Source organism: Salminus brasiliensis, chromosome 11, assembly GCF_030463535.1.
Source record: "Salminus brasiliensis chromosome 11, fSalBra1.hap2, whole genome shotgun sequence".
In the NCBI taxonomy this organism is placed as follows: domain Eukaryota; kingdom Metazoa; phylum Chordata; class Actinopteri; order Characiformes; family Bryconidae; genus Salminus; species Salminus brasiliensis.
This window is the reverse complement of record NC_132888.1, coordinates 19,073,313-19,099,929: the sequence shown is the minus strand read 5'-3', so window position 1 is coordinate 19,099,929 and position 26,617 is coordinate 19,073,313. Positions and strand designations below refer to the sequence as shown.

Here is a 26,617-nt window from a genome sequence, read left to right as displayed (position 1 = left end):
AAAAAAAAAAAAAAAAGACTGCTAATGTTACATTTTCAGTCATCTGTTTGCACTGATTTTATTTTATTTTTATTTTATATTTTAACACAGAGCTATTATATGACTTATTTATATAAATAACAATTCTACTAATATAACAAACTAATGTATTATCCACATAACTAATTTATTATTCTACACAACCCGATCTACCTTTAAGCCAAGACAGTTTTCTGTCTGTTTTCTCGGCTGATGCTGCCGTTATTGGCACCAATATGCAGAACCATTATTTTAAACTTACATGATCAGTCATCACAAGGGGACATCAAGACAAATAATCACACAAATATTCCCACAATCTTTCAATGTTATTAAACTTTAAAAAAAATTCTCCACAGAATGTATGAAATCTATGTCAGTTGCTGTCTGTGCTTCCATGGCAGCGTGTGGATTATATATTTGTTGTGATCATGTAAAAGTGACAAGTAGATCCAACCTCAGCTAACCTAAGATTACATCTTCAGTACATCTCAGAAGCACCAGTGGTCTGTTTACATTTTACGTTTAATAACGTTTGAGGCCTGCATTGGCTACTTCGGGTTTTTTACACTAGAGAAATGGAAAATACAATAAAATGCACATGCAATATTATGCTATTATGTTATTATGGTAATAACATTACCATATTTACTGTAATATTTAAATAGTAAGTATCTAAATAGTGTACTATGTTTTCTCCATTAGACTGAGTGCACCATAAGTAGAGTCAGACAGGGCCCCCTGAGGGAGGTCCGGTCTCTCCTACGGTCATTGTAAACTTTGCACATTGCCACTAATGCAGTTTAAAGTTCTGTAAGCCTTCAGGGCCCCCCAAAGGCAGCACATAACCTTGTTAGCTTTGTGTTTAAATGTCGTTCTCAGACCATAAATAATTTCAACACATTTTAAGAAAGTTTGTTTGTCAGCCAGTCACTCAGACAGTCAAGTCAAGTCAAGAGGTTTTTATATTCATTTCAGCTCTGTACAAGTACACAGTGAAATATAATTAAGTTTTTCTCCAGAACAAGGGTGTAAAAGTGTAATGTGCATGACAATACAATAAATACAATAAATACGACTCAATTCTGAGTTGAGCTATTGAATGTAAGGAGCATAGATATTTAACAGTTAGGTATTGATAATAAGGTGCATAGAAATTTAACATGCCATGACAACTTATAATGCACATAAAACATGGAATATATTAATAAGAAAAATAGGATGCGGAGAGGTTAAAATGCTATGTTGTTTAAAAGTCTGACAGCTTGTGGGACAAAGCTATTGCAGAATAGTGCAGTGACAGCACTGAAGCTCCTGTACCTTCTGCCAGACAGCAGAAGTGAAAAAAGTCCATGTGAGGGATGAGTGGGGTCTTTCACAATGCTGATGGCCTTACAGTTGCAGCGTGTGGTGTTAATGTCTGTGACAGAGGGAAGAAAGACCCCTGTGATCTTCTCAGCTGTCCTTACTATTTACTGTAGGGTCTTGCGGTCTGAGGCATTGTAATTCCCAAACCAGGCAATGATGCAGTTGCTCAGGATGCTCTCCACATGGCGAGGACTGGAGGAGGAAGATGAGCTTTCCTCAGTCTCCGCAGGGAGTAGAGGTGCTGCTAGGCTTTCTTGACTATGGAGCTGATGTTGAGTGACCATGTGAGGTTCTCTTTGATGTGGACGCTGAGGAACAAGTCTCTGTATGCTGTCTCCTTGCTCTTGGTGATGAGGATCTATACTGAGGTATTGTCTGCAAATTTCACAATGTGATTTGTGTTGTACATCGCAGCAGAGTCGTGTATCTGCAGAGTAAACAGCAGTGGGCTTAGCACACAGTCCTGGGAGCCCTGGTACTCAGTATGGTGGTACTGGAGATGTTGTCGCATATCCAGACTTGTGGTCTATTAGTCAGGAAATTCAGGACCCAGTTACAGAGGGAGGTGTTCCGGCCCAGCATGCCTAGTTTTCCAATCAGGTGCTGAGGGATGATGTGTTGAATGCTGAAGTCTATGAACAGCATTTTGACGTAGGTGTCTTTATTGTCTAGGTGGGTGTGAGCTAGGTGGAGTGTGGGGGTGATGGCATAGTTTGTTGAACAGTTGGGACGATATGCAAGTAAGTGAAACTGCCTCAAACAAAATAGTTAATAAAGAAAAGACCAACACATTTCTGAATCATGAAAAGACATTTGCCTTTTTTCTGCTGACGCTGTCAAAACATTTCGCTCAGATCATTAATGATTGATGAGTGGATAAGTAGAAATGTTTACAGAGATCCTCCTGTGGGCTGAGCGCCCTCTTAAAAAGGGAGCTGAACCTGGTGTTTGTGACCAGACTTCATCATGGTAGTTGGTGGGTTTCCTGTACGGGAAGGTCTACTGTTAGCCTGTCTCCTCTTTCTCCCTGTCCATGGAGAAACCACAGGGCCGTAAGTAATTCCATAAAATGTATTTATTGGTCAAATATCTAGTAGTCTGTGAAAACCCAAATCTGTTGTCAGTGACCATGTAGATGTGTTCATTGTGGTAGAAAAGAGACAAATACAGTACATTGAAAATGTTAGGGGGTCGTCCATCTTAAATCACTTTATCCAACTGTGTTAGAAGATTATAGGCAATATGAAAGACAGTGAATGAGCATTGGAGAAATGTTTGTCCAAACATTCAGTACAAAGATGCTTTTGAATCCCTGAACCAAGCTAGATTTAAAATCTTAAAACTTGATTCATGTTTTTCAACAGTTTCCACTTGACCAAGATGTAGTCGAAAAGTCAAGACATGTTTTGTGTCTGAATTTTGATTGTGCTTGTCTTTAATTCTGCTTGTGCGCTGGCTTACATTTAGATGCAAAGATATTTGGACAAGTGTAGGCTACTCTAAATTACTAAGGTGTATTGGTATAAATTATTGTGCTAAATGTGCAGTGTGGTGTGTGGTGTAGTGTGGTGTGTCTTATATTATAATTTTCTTGTTTTGCTTGTGCGCTGGCTTACATTTCTAAAAAAAAATGTCACCCAATATATTTTCCATAAATACACATTCAAACACTTCTTTCATTCCATTCAAACCACATTCAGGTCTTCATTCTGTTTCTTTTTGATAGTTTTATAGTTTTACCACAGCATTTCACAGACAAGCCTGTGCAACGTTATTGAAGGTGGATGTAATTTAAGAAGAAGAACGGTTTGATAGAAGAATATCAGCATATATTCACACAAAATCCAATTGGGTGAAAACTGCTAGTGTTTTGTTAGCAACTTAGCATTGAGTTCCATGACAGTTATTCATGAACTAATCACACCACCTTTACACTGTACACTTACTTTGTAGAATTGTGGAAAATATACACAATCAGTTATATATATAAGTTATATATATAAACAAATCTTTCTTTTTCTATAGACATGTATTTAAATAGATAAGGCTGTAAACCCTTTACTTTATGCTGTATTGGGATTCTGGGTGTTAAAATGTAAGATTAACTCCTGCTAACTTAAGATTGCACAACCACAATATTGATCAGGTGTTTTGCAGTCAGTTGGTAACTCAGAATTGCCTTGATCTTTGCACAGTGGATTCTTACATAACTCACAGCTTCAGGAAAGTCTAATAGTTATTAATGGCACAAACAACATCTCATATTACTGTATATATTTTGTATATATTGTGTTTTTATAAATTTATTTATTTATTTCTATTTGTTTCTGTCCTATAAATCTGTTGAAGTGCTCTAATGAAAAGGGCAGATTAATCTTGTAATAATGAATTACCTGAACAACACCTCAATATACTGCTTCTTGTCTTTAGGTACTTCATGGTGACATTTCCAGCAGTGATCGAGTCTGGCTCTGAGGCTAAACTGTGTGTTAGTCTTCTGAAGCCGAATGAGACTCTGCTGATGACTATTTATCTGGTTCACGACAACCAGAACAGAACACTTCTACAGGAGACAGTGGAGGAGGAATTTCACCGCTGCTCTCAGTTTAAGGTCAGGAAACGTCTGCTGGTATTATTTAAGTTAGATGTGTTTGAGAGTGTAGAACAGCACAGCTGATAATGTGATCTCTGCAGGCTCCACAGGTTGAAGGTCAGTCAGTGCAGGAGATCGAAGTAGAGGTCAAAGGTGAACATTTTGTGATGACAGAGAAGAGGAAAGTTATGTTTAAATCCTACAACCCACTGACCTTCATCCAGACTGATAAACCAATCTACAATCCAGGACAAACAGGTACATCTTAATTTCTGCAATATTTCTCACCTTTCCAAATGATGTTTTAATGGTTTTGCAGCAGTATCTATCTGTGGCTCGGTGGTTAGAGCAATGAGTTATTAATGACAGGGTTGTCATGGATTAAAGGTGGAAGCCAAACTCCATCTGTCCGCCACAAATGATGAATATGTTTGTCTTTGTCTTTAAGGTTTAGTGGTTTTATTAAATTAGTAATTTAGTGGATTCTGCAAATTCCAAAATGCCTTTGCACTTCCTGTTAGTGATTAACTACAGTAGCTTTCTGTGTAAACATAAAAAGGTACCACCTGTAGGTCCAAGGAGCTCAGTGCAGATCTGAGAAGAATGATCGTAGGTTTAGTCAGGAATGTCTCTTGGAGCCAGAGAAAATTGCCAGCCATATAGCTGCTGGAACACCATTGTCACTTGTTTTGGGTTTACAATGCCATGGACTAGGAAGCTGCCATCCAAGAAAAAAATCCCTGCTCCAAATTCAGTGCCTTTAGCTTTGCTAAAGTTTGCAGCTGAACACATGGATGCCTTGTGGAGAACAGTTATGTGGTTAAAGGTGACAAAGTTTGTTTGTTTGGCCACAATGACCAGAGGTATGTTTAGAGGAATAAAAATGAGGCATCAACCCCAAGAACAATGTACCAGCTGAGCATGTTGTGGACAGATGTTCTGGAGACCTACTAGCATGACATCAAGCCACTAGATAGAGAGTTGTACACAACAACATTCCACTTATGTAATGACAAACTGAATGTTTGACCTAGAATAAGCTATTTTTGTCTGAGTTACTGTATGCTGTGTTATATGATGTAACACTAGTTTTAATTTATACCTATGATTTTTATTTTTTCCAGTAAATTTTAGAGTTGTCTCTATAAGTGCTACTTTAGTCCCACTTGAAGAAGAGGTAAGACATGTTTTATTGTTTATTTTTTAAAAATCAGAAAGAAAAAATTGAATTATTATTTCTTTATAATTAAATCATTCATTTCTTATTTGATTTAGTGGCATTTTTATTTACACCTAATAATGTCTCTGTACCATTTGAATTGAAGATTATGATTTTATAGAAGCTCTAGTAAATTCCTAAGCAAAATTGCACAAAAATGATCATTTCTACTGTCTTTTTCTCTACAGTACAGCATACTGACTCTTGCGGTGAGCTGGAAACACACACTATATTAAACATTTCATACATTTTCAGTGCTTTCTTTATACTGTCACTGCAGCAAGTTAACTTTTTCCATTCTGTGGAAAAAATAAACAGGATAATAATGGTAACAGGATTGGGCAGTGGACAAATGTGTCCTCAACAGGCCTGATACTGCAGCTTTCTCACCAGCTGAACGCTGAGGCTCCTGAAGGCCAGTACAAACTGGAGGCTAAAACTGGGGATAGGTTGATCACACATTACTTTAAGGTGAAAAAGTATGGTAAGTGTCAGTAGTATGATATTACTTTTTCTACTAATGATAAAGTATCCAGTTAATTTACTACAATAATAAGTTTTTACATTTAGTTCTGCCCAGGTTTGAGATTACAATGAAAGCTCCAAAAGAACAGAGTGTTAGTGTGGAGGAGCTGAAGATAGAGGCTTGTGGAAAGTGAGTAATGGTTTCAAGATTAAAACAAAAACAACAATTTTTGTTTAAATTAAAACAAGATTATTTTGACAGATTAAACTAAAAAATTGCTTTACTTCCTGTTAACATGCAAATCTCCTATCAGTGTTTCATAGGATAGATTAATAAACACTTGAAATATACCATGGAAGCAAATCATGTACTTCTTAAAGCAAATAAATTGAATGCTCTTAAGTGGCCAAGTCAGTTACCTGGCCTCAACCCAATTACACACGAGGTTTGTTTAAATTATAGGCAGAAAGACCCACAAAGAAGCAGCAACTGAATGTGGCTGCAGTAAATGCCTCATAAATCTTCAGGCAGTAACTGACTTTGTTTCCATTTTGTTTATGTTAGTTTTTCAATTACATTTGAGCCTGTGGAAATGGATGGACTATATAAAATAATGTCTGTAATTCCTAAACTGTTAATTCAAAATAAATCCCTTGAGTTGAAAGTTGAAAATCTGAACTCTGATCATCATATCCGCATTTAAAAAAAAAAAAAAGAAAAAAAACATTTAAAGTTTGTGTATTTTTGTAGGTACACATACGGACAGCCAGTACCCGGTAAAGCACTGGTACAAGTGTGTCGGAAATTTGTACAACACTATTATCAGGGTGTCCAAATGATAACACCATGCCTGGTTGAAAATGTAGAGGTGTGTATTATTTTTAATACTCTAATGCTATAATAAAGCATAATACTATACTTCTAACTTTCTAATAAAATTATTCGCAACAAGTTGTTTGCTTTTGTTGTTTTGTAGATGAGTGAGAATGGCTGTGCATCCCATATATTCAACATGTCTCTTTTTAGCAATTCTGAATTTGAACACAATTTTAGAGATTCTCTTGACATTCATGTTATAATGACAGAGGAAGGGACAGGTGAGTCAAGTATAGATCTGAATTAACTATGAAGATAATAAGAAATGAATTTGAGAATAATGGATTCATTGTTGTTAAATCATTGTTGTTAAAACATGCTTGTTGTCACTTTTGATTGTTTAGGTATTTCCATGGTAAAATCTGAAACTACAGCTATTACTTATGAAATTGGTAAAGCTGAGTTTCTTGATTTACCAAAAAACTTTGAACGGGACACAGTTATAGAAGGAAAAGTAAGTCTTTCTCATGCTGTCTTATGTAATTCCTCATGTTTATTATGTGGTGAGATTTGAGTTATCTGACGTTTTTCATTACATCTTCTATCACTGATAAACAGATCAAAGTTACAGCCTATGGTGGAAAGCCAATTCCAAACAAGGACGTTTATCTATTAAAAGGTCAAAATTGGTCTCCAACACTACTTTTGAATCTTACTACGGATGAAAATGGATTGGCCAGATTTGCAGTTAATGCACCTGCTGACCCTGAAACTGAGATTTCATTGCTGGTATGGTATGACAAAAACATTTAGCTAATTTTTATATTATTTTTGCACCTTTCTGAAACCAGTTCTTGTTTCACTGTCATCTAGGCAAGTGTCTATCCTGACAACAAATACCGTGGATACAAAAAACCTTTCTTCAGAAGCAGTGACGCTCAAATTCGACTCCTCCAACCTGCTACACCTTACAGTCCAGTGTACAGTGAAGTATCTATAGAGGGCTTGGAGGAACCACTAAAGTGTGATTCTGAAGTTTCCATAAACATTAAGTACTATATTATTGGAGAGACCACTGAGAATTACAGCACTGATCTTATTTACACGGTGAGTTCATACAGTAATACTGTAAAGAGAAATAGTGAACACTTGCATTTCCTTTATTCTGACGGCTCTTAATGAATTACAGTTGTCTGTTGTTTGTCCATATTGTGATTTTTGACTCTTTGCTCCAGGTTTTATCCAAAGGAGTCATAGTCCATCATGGCTATGAGAAAGTTGAAGTAAAAGACTCCACAAGACTCGTAGAAGGACAAGTCTCATTTAAACTGCTTGTTGGTATTGAGATGGCTCCTGTAGTGCAGGTTCTGGTGTACGGTGTACTGCCCAGTGAGAATGTCATCGCTGCTAGCAAGAATTTCAATGTGGAAAAATGTTTCAGAAACAAGGTAAAGCAGCACATTTATTATTGCTCTTTTCTTATGATTACTGTGAAAAAGCTAAATCAGTATCAACATGTTTTCATTATGATCTTCAGGTGTCGCTGCAGTTCTCTCCCACTGAAGCTGTTCCTGGTGAGGAAAACTCTCTCCAGCTCTCAGCTCTACCTGGTTCACTGTGTGCTCTCAGTGCTGTGGATCAGAGCGTGTTCATCATGGAGCCAGGAAAACGCCTAAACACTGACACGGTGAAGTTCAGAGACAGTATAGAATGTTTAGCTTGTTTGTTTGTTTTATCAACAAGATTATAGAGCTTTAATTCATCAATATATGACTGCTGTTATTTGAATGCTACCAAAGGACACCTTTATGATATAAAACCATGGATAGATTGATAAAATACTAAATGAGTGGTGACACTGTGAAGTTCAGACTTACTGAATATTCAGTCCATTCAAACAACTGTACTGTACATAAAAATCTGTACTAGCCTATTTTTTTATTTTATTGTGTAATGGAGCAAACTATATGCACAAAAATTATACTAGACCAGAAAGTAGACCTAATGTGCTGTGGAATAAATACTATAACAGCACATTTGATTTCTTTTAAAATATATTTAAACATCTGGATATTTATCTTCACTTACACAATATTGAAAGATGAAGGTAGTAAACTGAGAAATGTCTTTTAAAATAATTTGTAAAATGTAATTTTCCTGTGAGGAAAACGTTAGAACACTTCCTTATTTATTACTACTTCAAATGCCTATAATTATAATCAGATGCAACATCATTACAGTAGATTTTGTTATATAATTTTTTCAGAAATTTAATTGGTGAAGTCAATGGTATTGCCATGGTTATATCAAAATAGCCCTTTGAGGCCTTCAAAAAGAATAGAAGCAGATGAGTCTGAAAATAAATTTTTAAATATCTCATAATATGACTATGTCCGGCCGTTCTAGCAATTTCATTCCAACAATAGACCACAAAATGCATGAACAATCCTAAAATGTCATCATAGAATTTTCAGGTAGCTCTTGCGACAGCTAAAGTAAAAAAAAAAAAAAAACAGCATCTACCATCAGAAAGAGACAACACATTTGAGTTTCATGGGAGGTGTGCAAGGAGAAAAACCTTGATCAACCTTGATAAAAAAACATCAGATCAAGACTATTAATTACATTTTACAAATATAAAAAAAACAGCAAATGTTTAATAAATTTGTGGGGTATCCTGACTATTTCACATGACTGTATTTAATTCATAACTTTATGATTTTACCATTTTTTGACCTAAACTTTCAGTAAAGGCTGCTGTATGGGTATGCTGTCACTTTTCAGGACACCTAGTTTTACCAAATGTACATTGATACGTTGTCAAAAATATAAAATATTAAACATTGCTACATTGCTAGTATATACTAGACTGTCACTAATCTCATCTTGGTAAATACACACCCATTGACATCAACAACTTGTTTAAAGCACACCCAGACCTTAATTTGTGTCACACAGAAAAATCAGTGTGGCACACGATATACCTTTCCTAGTCTTTTAACACTAACATAAACTTCCTAAAAGGTGACACCCATTCAGACTAACTGGAGCTACTTTTACAACATGTGGATAATATCATGGTTCCAATTAAAGTCTATGCATGCCATTAAAAAAAGTCTACATAGCTATTTGATAAAATGTTGGGACAAGTGAATGAAGGTTTTGACATGTGCTGCATTTACAGAAAGTATTTGTTCATGGTGTGAAACCTATTGCAGAAGATATCTAATAATAACTTCTGTCTTAGGTCTTCAGTTTGTTGCCAGTGACATCAGTATCAGGTTATACCCATGAAGTTGAAGATGGGCAGGAATGTTTGCAAGTTAGACCTCGACGAAATGCAAGGAGTGACCATGCTTACAATACCATGAAGGTAACTGACTCAAATGTACTGTAATGCATTGAACAGATTTATGTCACTTATTAGTCAAATACCCAAAGTGGATGAATATCATTTTAAACATGTATTCATTGTGGTATACTGTACTAAATAATGACTTTTCATCACTTCATAGAATGTGGGAATCAAGATGGCAACTAATCTGGCTGTTAGGGAACCTCAATGTTTGATCTACAAAGGCGTTCAGTATCACCGCGGCTATGGTGGTTTTGGATGTACAGCCATTAATTCTGCTTGTTTTTGTTTTTTTTAGAACATCTTAAAACAGCAACTGTGTAAGGTTTGCTAATTGTTCTTGTTTTGTGCTTTTCAAGGGAGGTATAATACAAGAATTGCCATGGGCCCTCCTGGATCACCTGGAATAGCTGTTGCATATAGTTCGAGAGGGGGAGCCATGGAACCTCTTGAAACAGTTCGCAAATTCTTCCCAGAAACCTGGATATGGCAGCTTGCTGAAGTGGGGTTAGTGAATCAACATAACAAATTTATACATTTATATATTTGATGTTTAAATAAAATATTATGGTACACTTACTTTCTACACATGTTTTATGTCATAAGTTGTGAGGGAGTCATGTGAAAGTTCACACTTGTACAGTGCTGTGGGACTCAATTCTTAGATTTTTGAATGTGCATCACATTTAAATATTTCACATCATCCAACTCATTTTAATATAAAATAAACAGTGGAGGATAAACTTTGAGATTGATTTTAGACGGTTTTCACACAAACCTTAATTTTTAGTTTTCCTTGAACCATTCCTGGGTGGACATGCTTGGGCACTTTGGATCATTGACCTGCTGCACAACCCAACTGTGCTTGAGCTTTAGGTCAAAAACTGATTGGTGGACATTCTCCTTCAGGACAGAGGGCAGAATTTCTGGTCCCATTAGTTCTGACAAGTCATCCAGGTCCTCTTGATGCCAATGATGCCCAATTTATTTCTTTTTGTGGAATTCTGTACATTGACTTTAATTTTTAAGTAGTGAGACCTGTTGGTTTTTAGATGTTTATCTGGGTTTTGTGTGACATCCTGGATGAGTTCTCAATGTGCTCCTGGTGAAATTTTGGAAGGCCAGCCACTTTGGAAAGGTTCACCACTGTTCCAAGTTTTGGTTTGATGGCATCCAACAGCTTTATCAATGGATTAAGAACCCAGATGTGACTTTGTCTTACATCTGTACTTGAATCTCTTTAGCGGGCATCATGTTCTGCTTTTTATAACCTTCTAGCCTGCTTTACAAGTTCAATTGAAATGATGCTCAGAATTAACAGGTCTGACAGTAATGATGTCTGTGCATGACTTGTGAAATGTAATTGAATTTGATTAACTAGTTGATTTACTAGCTAGTACTTTTTATTGGTTATATGGGTTTGGAATAAATCTTAACCTAGATTAAATCCTAATCTTAATGTGATAAAAAATACTCATGTTTCCTTTTTCTTGAATTCAAATTATTTGGATTACCTAAAACCTTTAAATGTGACATATATGGAAAAATAGAATATAGAATAGAATATATTTCAAAGCACTTTCAAACTACATAATCTATTAGTCTTAGAGCAGCAACAGAACAATTAAGTATTTAAGAAGTATTAAGATTAATGAGTGAGTAATAAGATCAGTCAGTGCTCCTTCTCCACAGGGATTCTGGATCAGCTCAGGTTCCTGTCACTGTTCCTGACACCATCACCACTTGGGAGATGGACACTTTCTGCCTGTCCTCTGGAGGTCTGGGAGTGGCTCCTCCTGCTCAGCTTCGTGTCTTCCAGCCCTTCTTCCTGGAGCTCTCACTGCCCTACTCCATCATCCGGGGCGAAGAGTTTGAACTGAAGGCCACTGTCTTCAACTACCTCTCCAAGTGCATCATGGTACTGTAAGATCAGTCCTGTCTGTCTTCACCAGTCTCTAATCAGTTAACATCCACAGTAAGCTGATCTCCTGTGTTTCACTGACAGGTTAAAGTGACTCCGGCTCTTTCCTCACACTACACTCTAAAAGCCTCCTCTGATGAACAGTATTCATCCTGTCTGTGTGCAAATGGTAGAAAGACCTTCAGATGGACTCTTCTTCCCTCTGTACTTGGTGAGAGTTCTGAAATCTCTCAAGTTTAGACATTATTACACACCTCTGTTTTTCTCAATGCTAATAAACTCCTCTCTCTGTATCCTCTGGTGTGTTTTAGGGGTCTTAAATGTGACAGTCAGTGCTGAAGCAGAACAGTCCCAGACTGTGTGTGACAATGAGATTGTGAGTGTTCCTGAAAGAGGCCGCATTGACACAGTCACACGAAGCCTGCTGGTGAAGGTAGGTCTTTAAAAAAAATTATTTAGGAAAAACAAGTTTGAGAATAATTGTAGTAGTACTAATAGCTATAGAATTATTGCTATGAATTAATGGTTAATGTTTTTCTCATGTAGGCTGAAGGAACTGAAAAGTCCAAGAGTCAGAGTTGGTTGCTGTGTCCACAAGGTTAATTTAGATATTTTACATTTCATTTTGGTTTAAATCTAGTATATATCATTATTTACAATGAGAAAATGTTTACTGTTCAGTAACACCACCTGTTGACACTTCACAGGAAACAGTGTTTCAGAGGAGCTGGAGTTGACTCTTCCTGAAGATGTGATAGAGGGGTCGGCACGAGCTTCTGTTTCAGTGCTGGGTAAGAAAACATTAAGAGAAACTTCACCAATAGTGTGTGCGTCTGTTACATACAGTCAGATTTCAGCTGTAGACAGCTGTAAAACAATCTAGAGCATTGATATACAAATAAGTACTGCATGACTAAAATGCAAAGACTTTTTGTTGATTTGATGGGGACCATGACAACCTGCTGTGCTGTTTTTTCTTTTTTGTAGGAGACATTCTGGGTCGTGCCCTACAGAATATTGATGGGTTGCTGAAGATGCCTTATGGCTGTGGAGAACAAAACATTGCTCTGCTCTCCCCAAATATCTACATTCTTCAGTATCTCGAGAACACTCAACAGCTCACCCCAGCCATCCGAGAAAGAGCTACTGGTTTCCTCAAGAGCGGTGAGAGAACTGAGCTTTATGAAGAATTCCAGGTGACAGTAAGCATATTGAATAGACTCTAAGTCTGAGTCTAAACTGATCCAGCTAAAAAAGGATCTCTCTTTTATACAGGATATCAGAGACAGTTGAACTACAAGCATTTCAATGGTGCGTACAGCACATTTGGAAGAGGAGAAGGAAATACATGGTGAGAACGTTCTACAGAAAGTCAGTAATAATTCGCTTATTTTTATTTTGAAATATAAGTTTATATGAGTTTATTTCCACCACCAGGTTAAGTGCTTTTGTCATGAGGACTTTTGGGAAAGCACAGCGTTACATTTTTATTGATCCAGAAAACATTGCCAGAACAAAGGAATGGCTGATAAGTAAACAGAGATCAGATGGCTGTTTTATGAGACAGGGAAGACTGTTCAACAACAGGATGAAGGTGTGTGTTATTAGTTACTCGTTACAAAGTGATTTAGATAAATGATTTCTATTTTTAATAACCTTGTAATGTATTGTAGGGTGGTGTAAATGATGAAGTGACCATCACTGCATACATCACAGCATCACTGCTTGAATTGGGCCATACAGCAGAGGTATATTAGATCCTTATATTCATGTGGAATACTTTCAGTATGGATGTTGGGGGAAATTAATCAGCATGTTCAGTGTGATCTTAGTGCTGCTTTGTTAAGCAGCTGTATTTTCTTCTACACCTTAATTCACGTTTTGCTTACAGGATCCAGTTGTGAGTAAAGGGTTATCATGCTTGAAGTCCTCTCTTGGTAACCTGACAAATACCTACGCCACTGCCCTGCTGGCCTACACATTTAGTCTGGCTGGAGAGAATGAAATTCGAGGGCAGCTGCTAAAGAAACTGGATAGTGATTCCATTTCAGGAGGTATGGATTGATTAACATAACATTATAATTTAATTACATAGTTTGTGAGCAGTGTGACTAATGGAGTTATGATTTTTCCACATCTGTTGTTTTCCTTTCATTATAGATGGTCGTCTTCACTGGTCTCAGTCTGCAGAAGACAACTCTGACTCCTTGGCAGTGGAGATCAGCTCTTACGTGTTGCTAGCTGTTCTCTCTACTGGTGAACTCACTGCTGCTGATTTGGGCTATGCTAACAGGATTGTCAGCTGGCTGGTGAGGCAGCAGAATCCTTATGGAGGCTTCTCCTCCACACAGGTATTCAAATTATATACATTTCTTATTGGTGGTTGCATAGTGGATACACAGAGAAATCAGTGTTGATAATGCTAATCATTAATATTTATGTTTGGATCAGGACACAGTGGTGGCGCTCCAGGCTCTGGCTCTATACTCCACCAAAGTGTACAGCTCAGATGGCTCCAGCACAGTAACTGTGCAGTCAGCAGATAAAGAGACTCACAGCTTTGACCTGAACCAGAACAACAAGTTACTGTACCAGGAGAAATCACTACAGCATGTTCCTGGAAAATACAGTGTTTCAGTGGAGGGCTCTACTTGCGCCTCTGTGCAGGTCAGTGTATCTAATATGCATCTTATTTCCAGTGTATTTGCTGACACTTGTCCTGGGATTCTGTCCTTTTATCTTGACAAACTGGTATGTTTTACACACAAGCTGATCCTGACCCAGTCAGTCTGAAGTGTCCATACATTAACATCCCCTGACTGACCACCCCTCCATTGGCCATACTGTAAACTTGTTTAAGGTGGGGGTCAAAACAAGGCAAAGCAGGGTAATAAACCCAATGTCCTGGTAAGAGGTTGAGCAGGTCAGAAGTTTATAATTGCCCTACAGAATAGATGCATTTGTGTAGGTCTATCTGCAGTTAATTAGTCAATGAAAGTTCTCTGTGCTATATAATGCTGCTGTAAGCGACAATTTCAGTATTTGCTGTTTCACTGATTAGATAATTTTTTCTCCCTGATGGCAGATGGCTCTTTTCTACAATATCCCCACACCTACTGCACCTAGTACACTGAGTGTCACGGCTAAAGCTGTGGGAAATTGCACAAAGTCAATTGGACATATTCTGGCTATCAACTTTTCAGTCAAGTAAGAATGGATTTGTGATTTTAAAAAAGATCATAACTAATATCAGAAAACTGTGGAACATTAGCTTGGGATGATGGACAGTCACTTATAAATTAGGTTATTTCCCACCATAGCAATTAACACACCTTCTAATGAAGACATTCCGATACTTTATGTTCAACCCATTGCCTACACAGATGGGCAAATGCACATGCAGCTTGTCCAGTCCCTGAAGGAAAGGATTGGCAATAGAAATGCTGCAAAGTGATTTGAAATAAAATCTAAAAGTAAAGCTTTTCCTCCTTCTGTAAAATTCACGTCTTTTTTGCATGACTGTGACATGTGCTCCTTTTTTATACGCTCCTATTGTAACATGAAAGAACATAACGTTTAAAGAGAACGCATGTTATTTGCTGAAAAACAAATACAAAAAATTAAAACTATTAAAAACCTTTTTTACTATCTAAAATCTACAATCTACAAAATAACTTGGAGAAGAAAAGTCATCTTTGAATGGAAGCTATGATAAACTAAGTACAAGTAATTTAGAGAGCAACAGAGTTTGTCATTGGACAGCAGTGATATGCTATATATGAGATTTTACATGGTGGGAGGTATTACTGTATCTGGTACTGTTTGTTAAAACCTCCTCATTAGTAACTTTTTTATTTTCCTCTCAGATATGATGGAGCACTAAACAGCACTAATATGGTCATAGTAGATCTAAAAATCCTCTCAGGATTTACAGCAGATCCCAGTTCTGTAAGTATTGGGTTTTTAATATGTACATGTATCATTTGAGGAATGCTATTTAAATGTGTATTTAACAAATGCAGAGCAGTAATCCTCTTGTTTCCTCAGCTAAAACGCAGCCTATTTGTGGAGCGAGTCGATTCCAAAGATGACCATGTGATCATGTACATAAAAAAGGTCAGAGAGTACAGTCTTACACATTAATAACTGTTTCACTGTACTCTGTTCATGTATGTTCAGTACATGTTTCAGAAGAGCAGATTCAGAAAAGTCCTCCATAAACAATAAACTGCCCAAAAAATAGCAAACCAACACATGTTTACAGTCCAGTGTCTGGTGTTTCTGTTTAACAGCTCCCAAAGAAAATTCCTATTAATTATCAGCTACATATTAAACAAGTGCTGCCAGTCAAGAACCTCAAACCAGCTGTGATCAAAGTTTATGATTACTACCAACCAGGTAAGCATTTCCCAGTCTGTGATTCTGACACTATTACTGTAACTGTACTGATTTTATTTACTGACTTTATTTTTTACTGTTTTTGTTCAGGTGACCAGTCTGAAACCGAGTACTCCTCCCCTTGTGTGTAAGGCTTCACATCTGCAGCCTCACAGAACAAGACCAAAAGGACCTGGATGTTTATTTTGTTTATTTTCTTATCCTGATTTTATTCATCTTTAATCAGAGATAACAGAGTAAGACTGGTTTGTGTGGTTGGTGTTGAAATAAATATGAACATTAAATTATATCTGGGTTTTATAATATATTTTAATATTTGATGGACTGTCAGCTTAGGGTTCTTTGAATCAACAGAAATTACTAAGAGTGTCACTGCACAACAATCCCACACACCAAGCAAACATTGAGCCTGTGTTTGTTTTGGCTCTCCTGTTGAGTCTGTTAAATATCAGATATCTTTCACTTGCACTCTTGCCTTGTCAGTTTATTAATATTCATATTTACATTAAAAAACATCCACATGTTTGAATTAAAATAAATTAAATGAACAATATTATTTTGTAATGACCAAAATAATAATGAATAAACAAAATTATAGTGAAAATCAGTCACACCCACATTTCTGTACATAAATTTTTTCCTAAGTGATGCACAGTTGTGATCAGCAGTTGAAATGAATACCATGGCAATATTGGGTTTTAGTGTTCTCTTTGTTTGTTTTTTTCTGGGGCAGAATGAGTGACAAAATACAACAACAACAACAAAAAAAACAAGAATTCAGTGTACAAGTCTATTTTTTAGACTTTTACATACAGGGTCTGAACTACACATACGCCCACTTAAATCTGGGTTTGTTTGGACTGACCAACACACAGTACAAAAGTCTAAAGAGCTCAGTTCAGATCTGAGATGGAGAATCGTATATGTACACAAGCCAGGAATGTCTCATTGATCCATTTCTAAACAAGTGCAGATTCCATTATTATCTGTTCAAACAAGTTGTTTCGAATGTAAGTGCAGATTATTGGGATGTGCCTTTCTGGAGTTTCTGGAAAAAGATCCAAACTGTTTGTCATCAATATATTTATACTGTAGATCATCTTTAAAAGACAATATTTTAGTCACTTCTCCTAATCAGTAAATTTTAAGACTAGGATGTATGTAATAGGAGAGTGACTGTGGAATAACATTTTGAATAGTTTATATTATATTTATATTTAAATTTATAAATATTATATTCAACCTAAAAAACAATCTCAGAAAAAACTCAAACATGTGGAAAACAGAAAGCTTTTCCGGACAGCAGTCAGTCTTTGCATAGATGTGAAATCAGCTTTAAACTTAATTGTATCAAGGTTCTAATCTGATTTAATTCATCATCACTTTTGGAATTAATATTAAAACTTTAACAAAAAAATGTTACTTCACTACTTCAATCAACCTCAAACCTTTTAAAATCAGATTACTGCAATAAAATATGTTAAATCAACCCTGCTTCATGTACAGCAAGGGTGTGAAAAGTAGAATATGCAGAGTAAAGTGAAAAGACTTTGTTACAGATGTATATTTTTCAGATATATACATCAGTAAACATCATCACAGTTTAACAGAAATACATTTGTATAAATAAATACATACAGTTATACATACAAACGTGTCACAAGCAATATCTTTACTTTAATGAAGCTTTGAACTTCTCTTGCTACTTTATGTACTACTTACTAACTTACTTTATTGGCTAAATGTGAATCTTGAGAAATAAAACTACCAGTGGGATGTAATATGATGAAAATCACAACCACATTCTAAACTACATAAAATATCAATGTTATATTTGACCCTGCATGATGATGTTCCTCACCTTCCCCTATAATGATGTCCAAGTCCACATGTTCATGTTCCAAATCAGTTGGTGCAGCACATGTCTGGCATCCTGTTCCACCTAAGCAATCTGGTGCATATCAGAGCCTATTGCACATTAAAGGCAGGAGGGTATTATATTAAAAAGCTTATCCATAAAGCTTGGCAACATGAAAAGGCCAAAAGACTCTGCTTAAAATAGTAAAGTCTGATATCATCATAACAATGTTACTTAGCTAGTTAAAGTTTCCTAATAATAACTACAATCGTACTATCCACACTATTGTTAGCTGGCCCCCCGTGCTAATGACCGGAAAGGTAAACTAGTTTATATGGCGCATTAGCCTGAGAATAGCTAAAATTACTGCTCAACCATTTTGCCACAGTATAATGTTGCGTGCTAACAAAGTTGGACTAGTCTGGCGGCTTGGCCGTGACAACGCTGCAATAGCGTAGTAGGACGAGCCAGGTTGGGCCGTGCTAATGCCGCCCTAGCGACATCAAGGCCCGTAGCCAACTCAAATATGCTAGTACATAGTTTTGAAGTTTATACAGAAATTCTTAATTTTCAATTTTTCTATCTTTTCAAATACCATCAAACCAAATAGCCAACAGCAGAATGAGTACCTTTTCATAATTGCTAACCACTGTGTACCACCTTCCGAACCAAGCTTTTGGGTGTGAGTTGTTTATTTTCCTAAATTTCACTGGCAACATAAATCACAACAATTCAGGCACAGGCATATCAATTAGAAACATTACAGCAATTTAATTTTTCTTTAAAGAGAGTTTAGTATAAAAGGAACTTTAAAAAAGGTTACATGTTTTTAAAAAACAAAAACAAACTATTTAGATGTAGTTTTAGTTCCTCAACATCTCCAGAACTTCATGATGCGGTGACGTGGTTCAAGGGTTTTGGCTTTTTGTTCATCATAGAGGTTTTAATGTAGATTGACAGCTGTATTAGGGGTGGGCCTTGGCAGCATAAAGAAACAAATTGTACCTTGTCCACCTCTGCAGCCTGCATTAGTCTACCATGTCATATCACTCTCTCGCTTTTGAAAAGACATCCCATCTTTTTAAATGCATAAGTGAGACGTTTACCTAAACTGTCTACTCAGGAAGAAAAGGTCAGTGACTGTAAGTTTTTTGTAAGTCAACAATCGAATGTTTCCTGTAAGTCAACAATCTAATGATAAGAGAGACTTCTCGCAACTGAAAACTGTTACAGAGACTTTGTCTCTTTAAAACAAACAGGGATTGGCTTGTAGCTTGTGCAAGTGTCTTTTTAGCTTGTAATGTAGTGTAAGGCTTAGATAGTTAATAAGGTAACCAATGATTATACTATTTGAAATTGACCTGCTTGTAATGCTTGGAAAGCATCTTTATGAATTCTAAAGCAAACACCAAAGTGAGGACACTGTCTGTATATGTCTGGTTTTGGTTCAGGTTTTAAATTATGGTATTAACTTGGAGGTTTTGTGAAAAAAAAAAATCTTATTCCTTATGTCTTACCACATTTTACTTGACAGTGTGGGGCTCAAGATGGTAACTAATCTGCTTCTTAGACAATCTCAATGTTTTACATTTAAGGGTGTGCAGTATTATTGCAACTATTTTTATCGTATGTTCATACTTTTTACATCTTATTCATAATATTTATATTCATACCAATAATACATAGCAAAATGTTAAAAAACACATTTTTTATATTTCATACTTTGCATACTCCATACATACAGCCATAACATTTCTGTTTCAGTGAGCTAACTGACATCTAACAAAGGACATGTCTGGGCTGTTTATCAGATGACATCATGCATAAAGAGAATGTTCTCTTGTCTGTAAATTATGGTGATTCTGGACCTTTTGAGACAGTTCGGAATTTGTTCCCAGAAACTTGGATATGGCAGCTTACTGAAGTGGGGTTAGACAACCAATGTTATTTTAAGAGATTCAGGTTCTACAATTTAATGTTTTTTTTAAACAAAATATCATTTTAAAAAAGCAATATATCCAGTAACCAATATATGCAATGTGAACTGAAGCACTTCAGTAAAAAAAAAAAACAATAGAAAATGCTGCAACAAAGTAGCTCTAGCTAATGTTGGCTAGGTCCAGAAAGTGACATTTTGGCACATTGTTTACACAGAAAAGACTTATAGGATTAATTCTTATCAGCAGTTAAAACAAAGAATTGTGGTTAACATCTGCATCAACAGCTCTAGTGGGACAGGACACAATTTATTTTGTTAGTTATGAATAGAGTGTGAGTGCTGCTTTTCCACAGGGATTCTGGATCAGCTCAGGTTCCTGTCACTGTTCCTGACACCATCACCACTTGGGAGATGGACACTTTCTGCCTGTCCTCTGGAGGTCTGGGAGTGGCTCCTCCTGCTCAGCTTCATGTCTTCCTGCCCTTCTTCCTGGAGCTCTCACTGCCCTACTCCATCATCCGGGGAGAAGAGTTTGAGCTGAAGGCCACTGTCTTCAACTATCTCTCCAAGTGCATCATGGTACTGTAAGATCAGTCCTGTCGGTCTTCACTAGTCTCTAATCAGTTAACATCCACAGCAAGCTGATCTCCTGTGTTTCACTGACAGGTTAAAGTGACTCCGGCTCCTTCCTCACACTACACTCTAAAAGCCTCCTCTGATGAACAGTATTCATCCTGTCTGTGTGCAAATGGTAGAAAGACCTTCAGATGGACTCTTCTTCCCTCTGTACTTGGTGAGAGTTCTGAAACTTTAGTTTAGACATTATTACACACCTCTGTTCTTCTCAATGCTAAAATACTCTCTCTGTATCCTCTGGTGTGTTTTAGGGGTCTTGAATGTGACAGTCAGTGCTGAGGCAGAACAGTCCCAGACTGTGTGTGACATTGAGATTGTGAGTGTTCCTGAAAGAGGCCGCATTGACACAGTCACACGAAGCCTGCTGGTGAAGGTAGGTCTTTTTGATGTATAGCTTTAGAAAATGCATGGATACATGTGTTTGTGTTTATTATTACTCTGATTTAATCATACGTTTCTCACATAGACTGACGGAACTGAAAAGACAAAGAGCTTGGATGCTCTTTGGTTGGTTGCTGTGTCTACAGGGTTATAGAAAGATGGAGCTGCCTTTTTGATTGACAGGAAACAGTGTTTCAGTAGAGCTGGAGTTTACTCTTCCTGAAGATGTGATAGAGGGATCAGCACAAGCTTCTGTTTCAGATGAAAAACATTAATAGTAAAGACAATAATTAGGAACTTTGGCCCAAGGATTGTCTGCTAGAATTTTGTCCCATGTCAAACCTTTCTCATTACTTTTGTAACAGCTGCTTGTGTGTAAGAGTCTTTATGGCCTGGAGGTCACAAGTTTGAATCCCAAGCCATGCCACTTTCACATCATTAGCAAGAGTCCAAGAGAGCACAACTGGCCATGCTCTCTCTCTCTCATCCTTTATAAAGCAGTGGTGGCCAGCACAGGCATTTGTTAACTAGTCTGGTGGAGCCATGGATCCAGCCCATGTCGGGAGCATTCTTAGTAAGTTACTGCAATGTGAATTTTATATACACTGCCAGTCAAATCTTTTTCATTAGTCCACATTTAGTTTTTTTCATTAGTCCACAGGTAGTGTTATATGGCCCAGGTAGGCCTGCTTGTTTTGTTTTGCCATCTTAGCAATAACTTTCTCACTGCAGCTCCAAGTCTTCTCTTCACAGCTGAGACTTGGTCCAGTGTCTGCTGCTACAAGGTGTTGTGATGTGAGCTGCCTATCACACAAGCTCTTAACTCTCAGAGACTTGTCTTCGGCTTTCTGAAGGCGTAGGAAAGTGTAGTACACTTTATTTGTAATTTTCCAACATTTTCCTAGATTAACTTTTAAGAGTTTGTCTAAATACTGTGGTCGAGAGTGCAGTAACACAGTCTGATCCAACGCTGCTTTTATACAGACAAAGGGGTTTCCCAGCTTAATTAACTTCCATATGGACCAGCTGTATGTTGTTACCCAATGGCATGTTCTCTCAAAGTAATTTTTCATTTTTGTAGTGTTTTGTTTGTTTGGGGGTTTTTTATACCTTAAAAGCCCTGGCTTTTACTGCTTACATTTGTACTATTTGAGGTCACTGGACATTTTACCATTTCAGGTTATTCACTGAACTGCTTAAGTGTCAAAAAAAAAAAAAAAAAGGAAAACTTGGATTCTGGACTGATAGTGTCTACTAGGAATCTGTGTTAATAGTGAATGTTATATTAAGTTAATCTACATGGAATTCATGTCCCGTAAAATAAATACATCCATTACTAACCCAAGTTCTATATATAAAACTATATTCTATAAAAGGTTTTAAACAACAGTGAAGTCTTTATCTTTCAAATAAGATAATAAGATAAGACTCACTTGGATCGCTTGCAACCCACTTGTCAAGCTTAGCTGCCATCTCCTCCTATAGTAAATACTAGCAGTTTGTTCTTGGGAAATGTGCATGAGCTCCCCACTGAGGCCAGCAGAGGGAGACATTACAATTCTGATATTGAGGCATTCTCTAACATCAGTGTTTCCCCACTCCGACTCCAACTGGCGCCCCTAGTGTGTTGCATTCTAACGCACCCTTGGCACAGACTTGTGCCACGAAAAATGACAAGAAATACATTACATTACAATACACTGTCCAGTTCTTGTTAAACTTGACATGCCAAAGCATAGTACAGAACGACCGATGGTCCTGTGATGGTCCAGTTAATGGAGCTTAAGTTACACTCATTGCTGATGCAAATATGCAAAAAGCTTAGCACAGCTTGTCTAGTCCCTGTAGAGAAGTACTGCCAATAGAATAGGACTGTCTGGAACAGATAAACATGAACCTACTGGCACCATGCCTAATGCCAGGCATAGCCTAGGGTGGTTTAAAGCCACCCACCCACCCCCCAGCAATGAGCTGTGGAGCAGTGGAGCTGTGTTCTCTGGAATGATGGTTGGTGCTCCATCCAATACTTTTGGGATGAGTTGGGAAGTTGGGGGTGAGGTGGGCTGGTGATCATCTATCATCCTTACCTCACTAATGCTTTTGTCACTGAATACAATCAAATTCTTACAACCAAAATATACTGTCAGCTACTCCAACAAAAGCAGGATAAACTTTTTAGTACCCTTGATTTTAGAAGAAACACTGAAAATGCAGTTGTCCCATAACCTTTGTCCATATACTGTCAATGAGATGTTGTAAATACCTAGTTGTGCTTATTCATTATAGAGTATTTTCTGAAGACAAATAAGGACAAAATATCGAGTCCTTGTACTACAGCTAAAGGAATTGTGACCGTCCTAAAGTCTGAGCATTTGAAATAATATAAACAATGATATTCAGACTTTTGACTGCTTTCTGTAATAACTACATAAAACAGTACTTGTACTTTTACGTTTAGTACTTAAGTAGTACATTTTAGAATAAACTACTTGCAATACTTAAGTACAAAAAATAGGGCTTCTGACACATACGCAAGGTTTTCGGGGTATCGACAGTGACCTTTGTGCTTTTTGACATAGACAGTGTATCGTGTATCTCTCTTTTTTATGAAAAAAAATAACTTTAAACTGTTTCAACATGTCTTCTATGATTTTTTATATTTCGTTGCAGGATCCAGTTGTAAGTAAAGGGTTATCATGCTTGAAGTCCTCTCTTGGTAATCTGACAAACACCTACGCCAATGCCCTGCTGGCCTACACATTTAGTCTGGCTGGAGAGAATGAAATTCGAGGGCAGCTGCTAAAGAAACTGGATGGTGATTCCATTTCAGGAGGTATGGATTGAATTATTCAGTTACATGTATATCATCATTTTGCGCTCTGTATAATATGCATGGTTGTAGTTTAACTCCAGGCACTCTAACTGAACTAGATGTCATCATACCTGTCATGTCCCCTAATTTACAGATGGTCTCTCTCTGACTCAATGGCAGTGGAGATCAGCTCCTACATATTGTTAGCAGTTCTAACTACATCAACTCACTGCTGCTGATTTGGGCTATGCTAACAGGATTGTCAGCTGGCTGGTGTGCATATATACAAGTTGCTCTTGTTTGGATCAGGACACAGTGGTGGCGCTCCAGGCTCTGGCTCTTTATTCCACCAAAGTGTACAGCTCAGATGGCTCCAGCACAGTAACTGTGCACTCAGCAGATAGAGAGACCCACAGCTTTGACCTGAACCAGAACAACACGTTACTGTACCAGGAGAAATCACTACAGCATGTTCCTGGAAAATACAGTGTTTCAGTGGAGGGCTCTACTTGCGCCTCTGTGCAGGTCAGCGTGTCTAGCTCTTCTTGCTCACACAGCCTTCATACAGTTCTTCAAACAAACAATGTAGTAAAAATAAGTAACTTTAGGAAATGTCTTAGTAGGAAATTCTTAGTCTCTCCCTGTATCCTCCTGTATTTGCAAAGCAGATGATTGTGGACCACAAAAAGTTAAAGAAGAATGGTCACTCTCCATTACACGTCAATGGTCCTCCAGAGCTGTGAGATCTGTCTGTCTTGCAAAGTCTCAAAATGTGGTCCTTTTCCTATCCTCATCAACTTCTACTTTTTTTATCCCAAACTGCAGATAGCCTTTTTTGCAATATCCCTACACCTACTGAAAGCAATGCGTTGAGCATTGAGACTAAAGCTGTGGAGAATTGCAAAAAATCATTTGGATACACACTGTCCATCAACTTCACAGTAACGTAAGAACACATTTGTGATAAAACTGATATGAGGACAATAACTTGAGAGGATAAGGAGGCATGTTTTCAGATGTTTTAAGCATAATACAACCATCACTTAAATGCCACTCTTTGTAACAGTAGCAGGTATCTGGAATAAAAAAATGATAAAAATGTGAATTCTGTGATTTCTATTTTCAGATATAATGGAGCCCTGAATCGCACTAACATTGTCTTAGTGAAAGTCTTATCAGGATTCACAGCAGATCCCAGTGTTGTAAGTACTATCAGTTTTGACAACACACATACAGGTTAATCTTCATTCAGTGCCAGGATATATTGGGTTATAATAATAACTATTTATCATTATTTATGTTATTTATTAGAACCATCATTTAACATCAATGTACCACTACTATAGTAGTCTCCGTGCTTAAGCGGCTCAATATATGATACAAGCCTGTGCTTATGCTGATTCTTGGACATACCTGAGCTGTCTGGGCTCAGTACAATTGCTGTACCTACTGTATTTTTAGCATCCAAAGATTTCTCGGGTCTGCTTTCTTGTGGTGTTTTATGTTGTTTTTTGCAGTCCAGATAGGTGTAGATATACATTAGATATGTCATTAAGCATGTATTTACATTTAATGTGACTATTTAATATATATATTATATGATTGTCTTTTTTTTCTTGTGGTATTAGCGACCCCTGCTGGGCTGGCATGATGACGAGGGCATTTTAGGGTCATTATTTAACACTTAAGCAAAGGCTTTTTTTATTCTATTATATGAAATGATTTTATACTATTGTGTATTATTTACTAAATACATGATGTTATTATGTTAAATATTCTTTGTAATGTCCATGCCTATCTGATTTTCACTGTACAAATGACAAAGAATTTCCCATTTTACATGCATAAAATACTGTTGGTGTCGGTATCAGTATATTAGCCTTCAAGTGAAATAAAAAAGCTACTCTTATAAAATAACACTAATATTGTGCTGCTGTGTTCTGTGGTTGTTGTTTTCTCGTCATGTCACAGCTGGAAGGGCATGTTAGTTACTGGATTAATGATGTGTTAGTCTTACAACCTGGTCGAAGTGGTTTAAGTAAAGACATAAACATCTTACAATAGTAGCATTTTCCTAAAATAATTTAACACATTTAACACTTGAATTGTTGTTGAATTCCCTTTAAATTTTAAGACCAAATGTAATATTTTAAATTATTTTTTAATTATCTATCTATCTACCTATCTATATATCTATCTATCTATCTATCTATCTACCTATCTATATATCTATCTATCTATCTATCTATCTACCTATCTATATATCTATCTATCTATCTATCTATCTATCTATCTATCTATCTATCTATCTATCTATCTGTCTATCTATCTGTTTATTTATTTATTTATTTTTATTATTTAAGACCACAAACAAAAGACTGGGTAACCTGTCGAAAAATATAATTACACCAAAGCAAAGTATTAAAATTTAATGTAACATTATATTTTATTGTAATTATACTAACATTAAATTATAAGTACTTCTATTTCATATATTTATATTCATATATTTAATTTAATGTCGAGATGTATTCTGGATTTTACTGTTTTTTGTTTTTCGTTTTTTTACTTTTTTGCACGAATGAAGAGACTTTTAAAAGTATAGTTTTCGTATCGGCTGATTAGTCTTAGTCTTAGTATCACTGAAAAGGAGACTAGTGCTCTCGTCCATCTCTAGTGCGATCTACTTCTCCCTTTCTCTGTCGCCACTCTTGGAAAATATCGCCATGTGCTGTAAACCTGCTGACTCTGTCTCTTGAACCGAAAATAAATAAATAAAAATTAAAGACATACAAATAAATAAATAAACAAACCACATCAAATCACAACACGCGTCT

At 36.7% G+C, this 26,617-nt stretch overlaps 1 protein-coding gene and 1 pseudogene across 1 annotated transcript; both read left to right on the top strand.

The window, feature by feature from the left end:
- Positions 1-2,349: 2,349 nt before the first annotated feature.
- On the top strand, positions 2,350-16,427 carry LOC140565892 (alpha-2-macroglobulin-like). Its single transcript, XM_072692090.1, has 34 exons — positions 2,350-2,438; positions 3,817-3,997; positions 4,081-4,237; positions 5,104-5,156; positions 5,387-5,407; positions 5,517-5,682; positions 5,769-5,853; positions 6,415-6,532; positions 6,641-6,761; positions 6,885-6,994; positions 7,099-7,269; positions 7,354-7,587; positions 7,716-7,928; positions 8,018-8,167; positions 9,728-9,853; positions 9,996-10,095; positions 10,195-10,342; positions 11,528-11,753; positions 11,841-11,967; positions 12,068-12,189; positions 12,303-12,354; positions 12,464-12,547; positions 12,744-12,920; positions 13,032-13,107; positions 13,194-13,350; positions 13,430-13,504; positions 13,648-13,810; positions 13,917-14,107; positions 14,208-14,423; positions 14,842-14,963; positions 15,623-15,704; positions 15,804-15,872; positions 16,049-16,154; positions 16,245-16,427. The coding sequence occupies exons 1-34, from the start codon at positions 2,353-2,355 to the stop codon at positions 16,283-16,285; spliced, it is 4,326 nt and encodes a 1,441-aa protein (XP_072548191.1). The 5' UTR covers positions 2,350-2,352; the 3' UTR covers positions 16,286-16,427.
- A 3,404-nt stretch (positions 16,428-19,831) lies between these two features.
- LOC140565737 (alpha-2-macroglobulin-like) lies at positions 19,832-25,306 on the top strand (annotated as a pseudogene).
- The last annotated feature ends 1,311 nt before the right edge of the window (positions 25,307-26,617 follow it).

Excerpts from the sequence above, each read along its gene's own strand:
- LOC140565892 (XM_072692090.1), top strand. The coding sequence starts at position 2,353 with ATGGTAGTTGGTGGGTTTCCTGTACGGGAAGGTCTACTGTTAGCCTGT. Across the intron at positions 7,270-7,353 it reads AAACTGAGATTTCATTGCTG|GCAAGTGTCTATCCTGACAA; the intron begins GTATGGTATGAC and ends ACTGTCATCTAG. Across the intron at positions 16,155-16,244 it reads TTATGATTACTACCAACCAG|GTGACCAGTCTGAAACCGAG; the intron begins GTAAGCATTTCC and ends GTTTTTGTTCAG.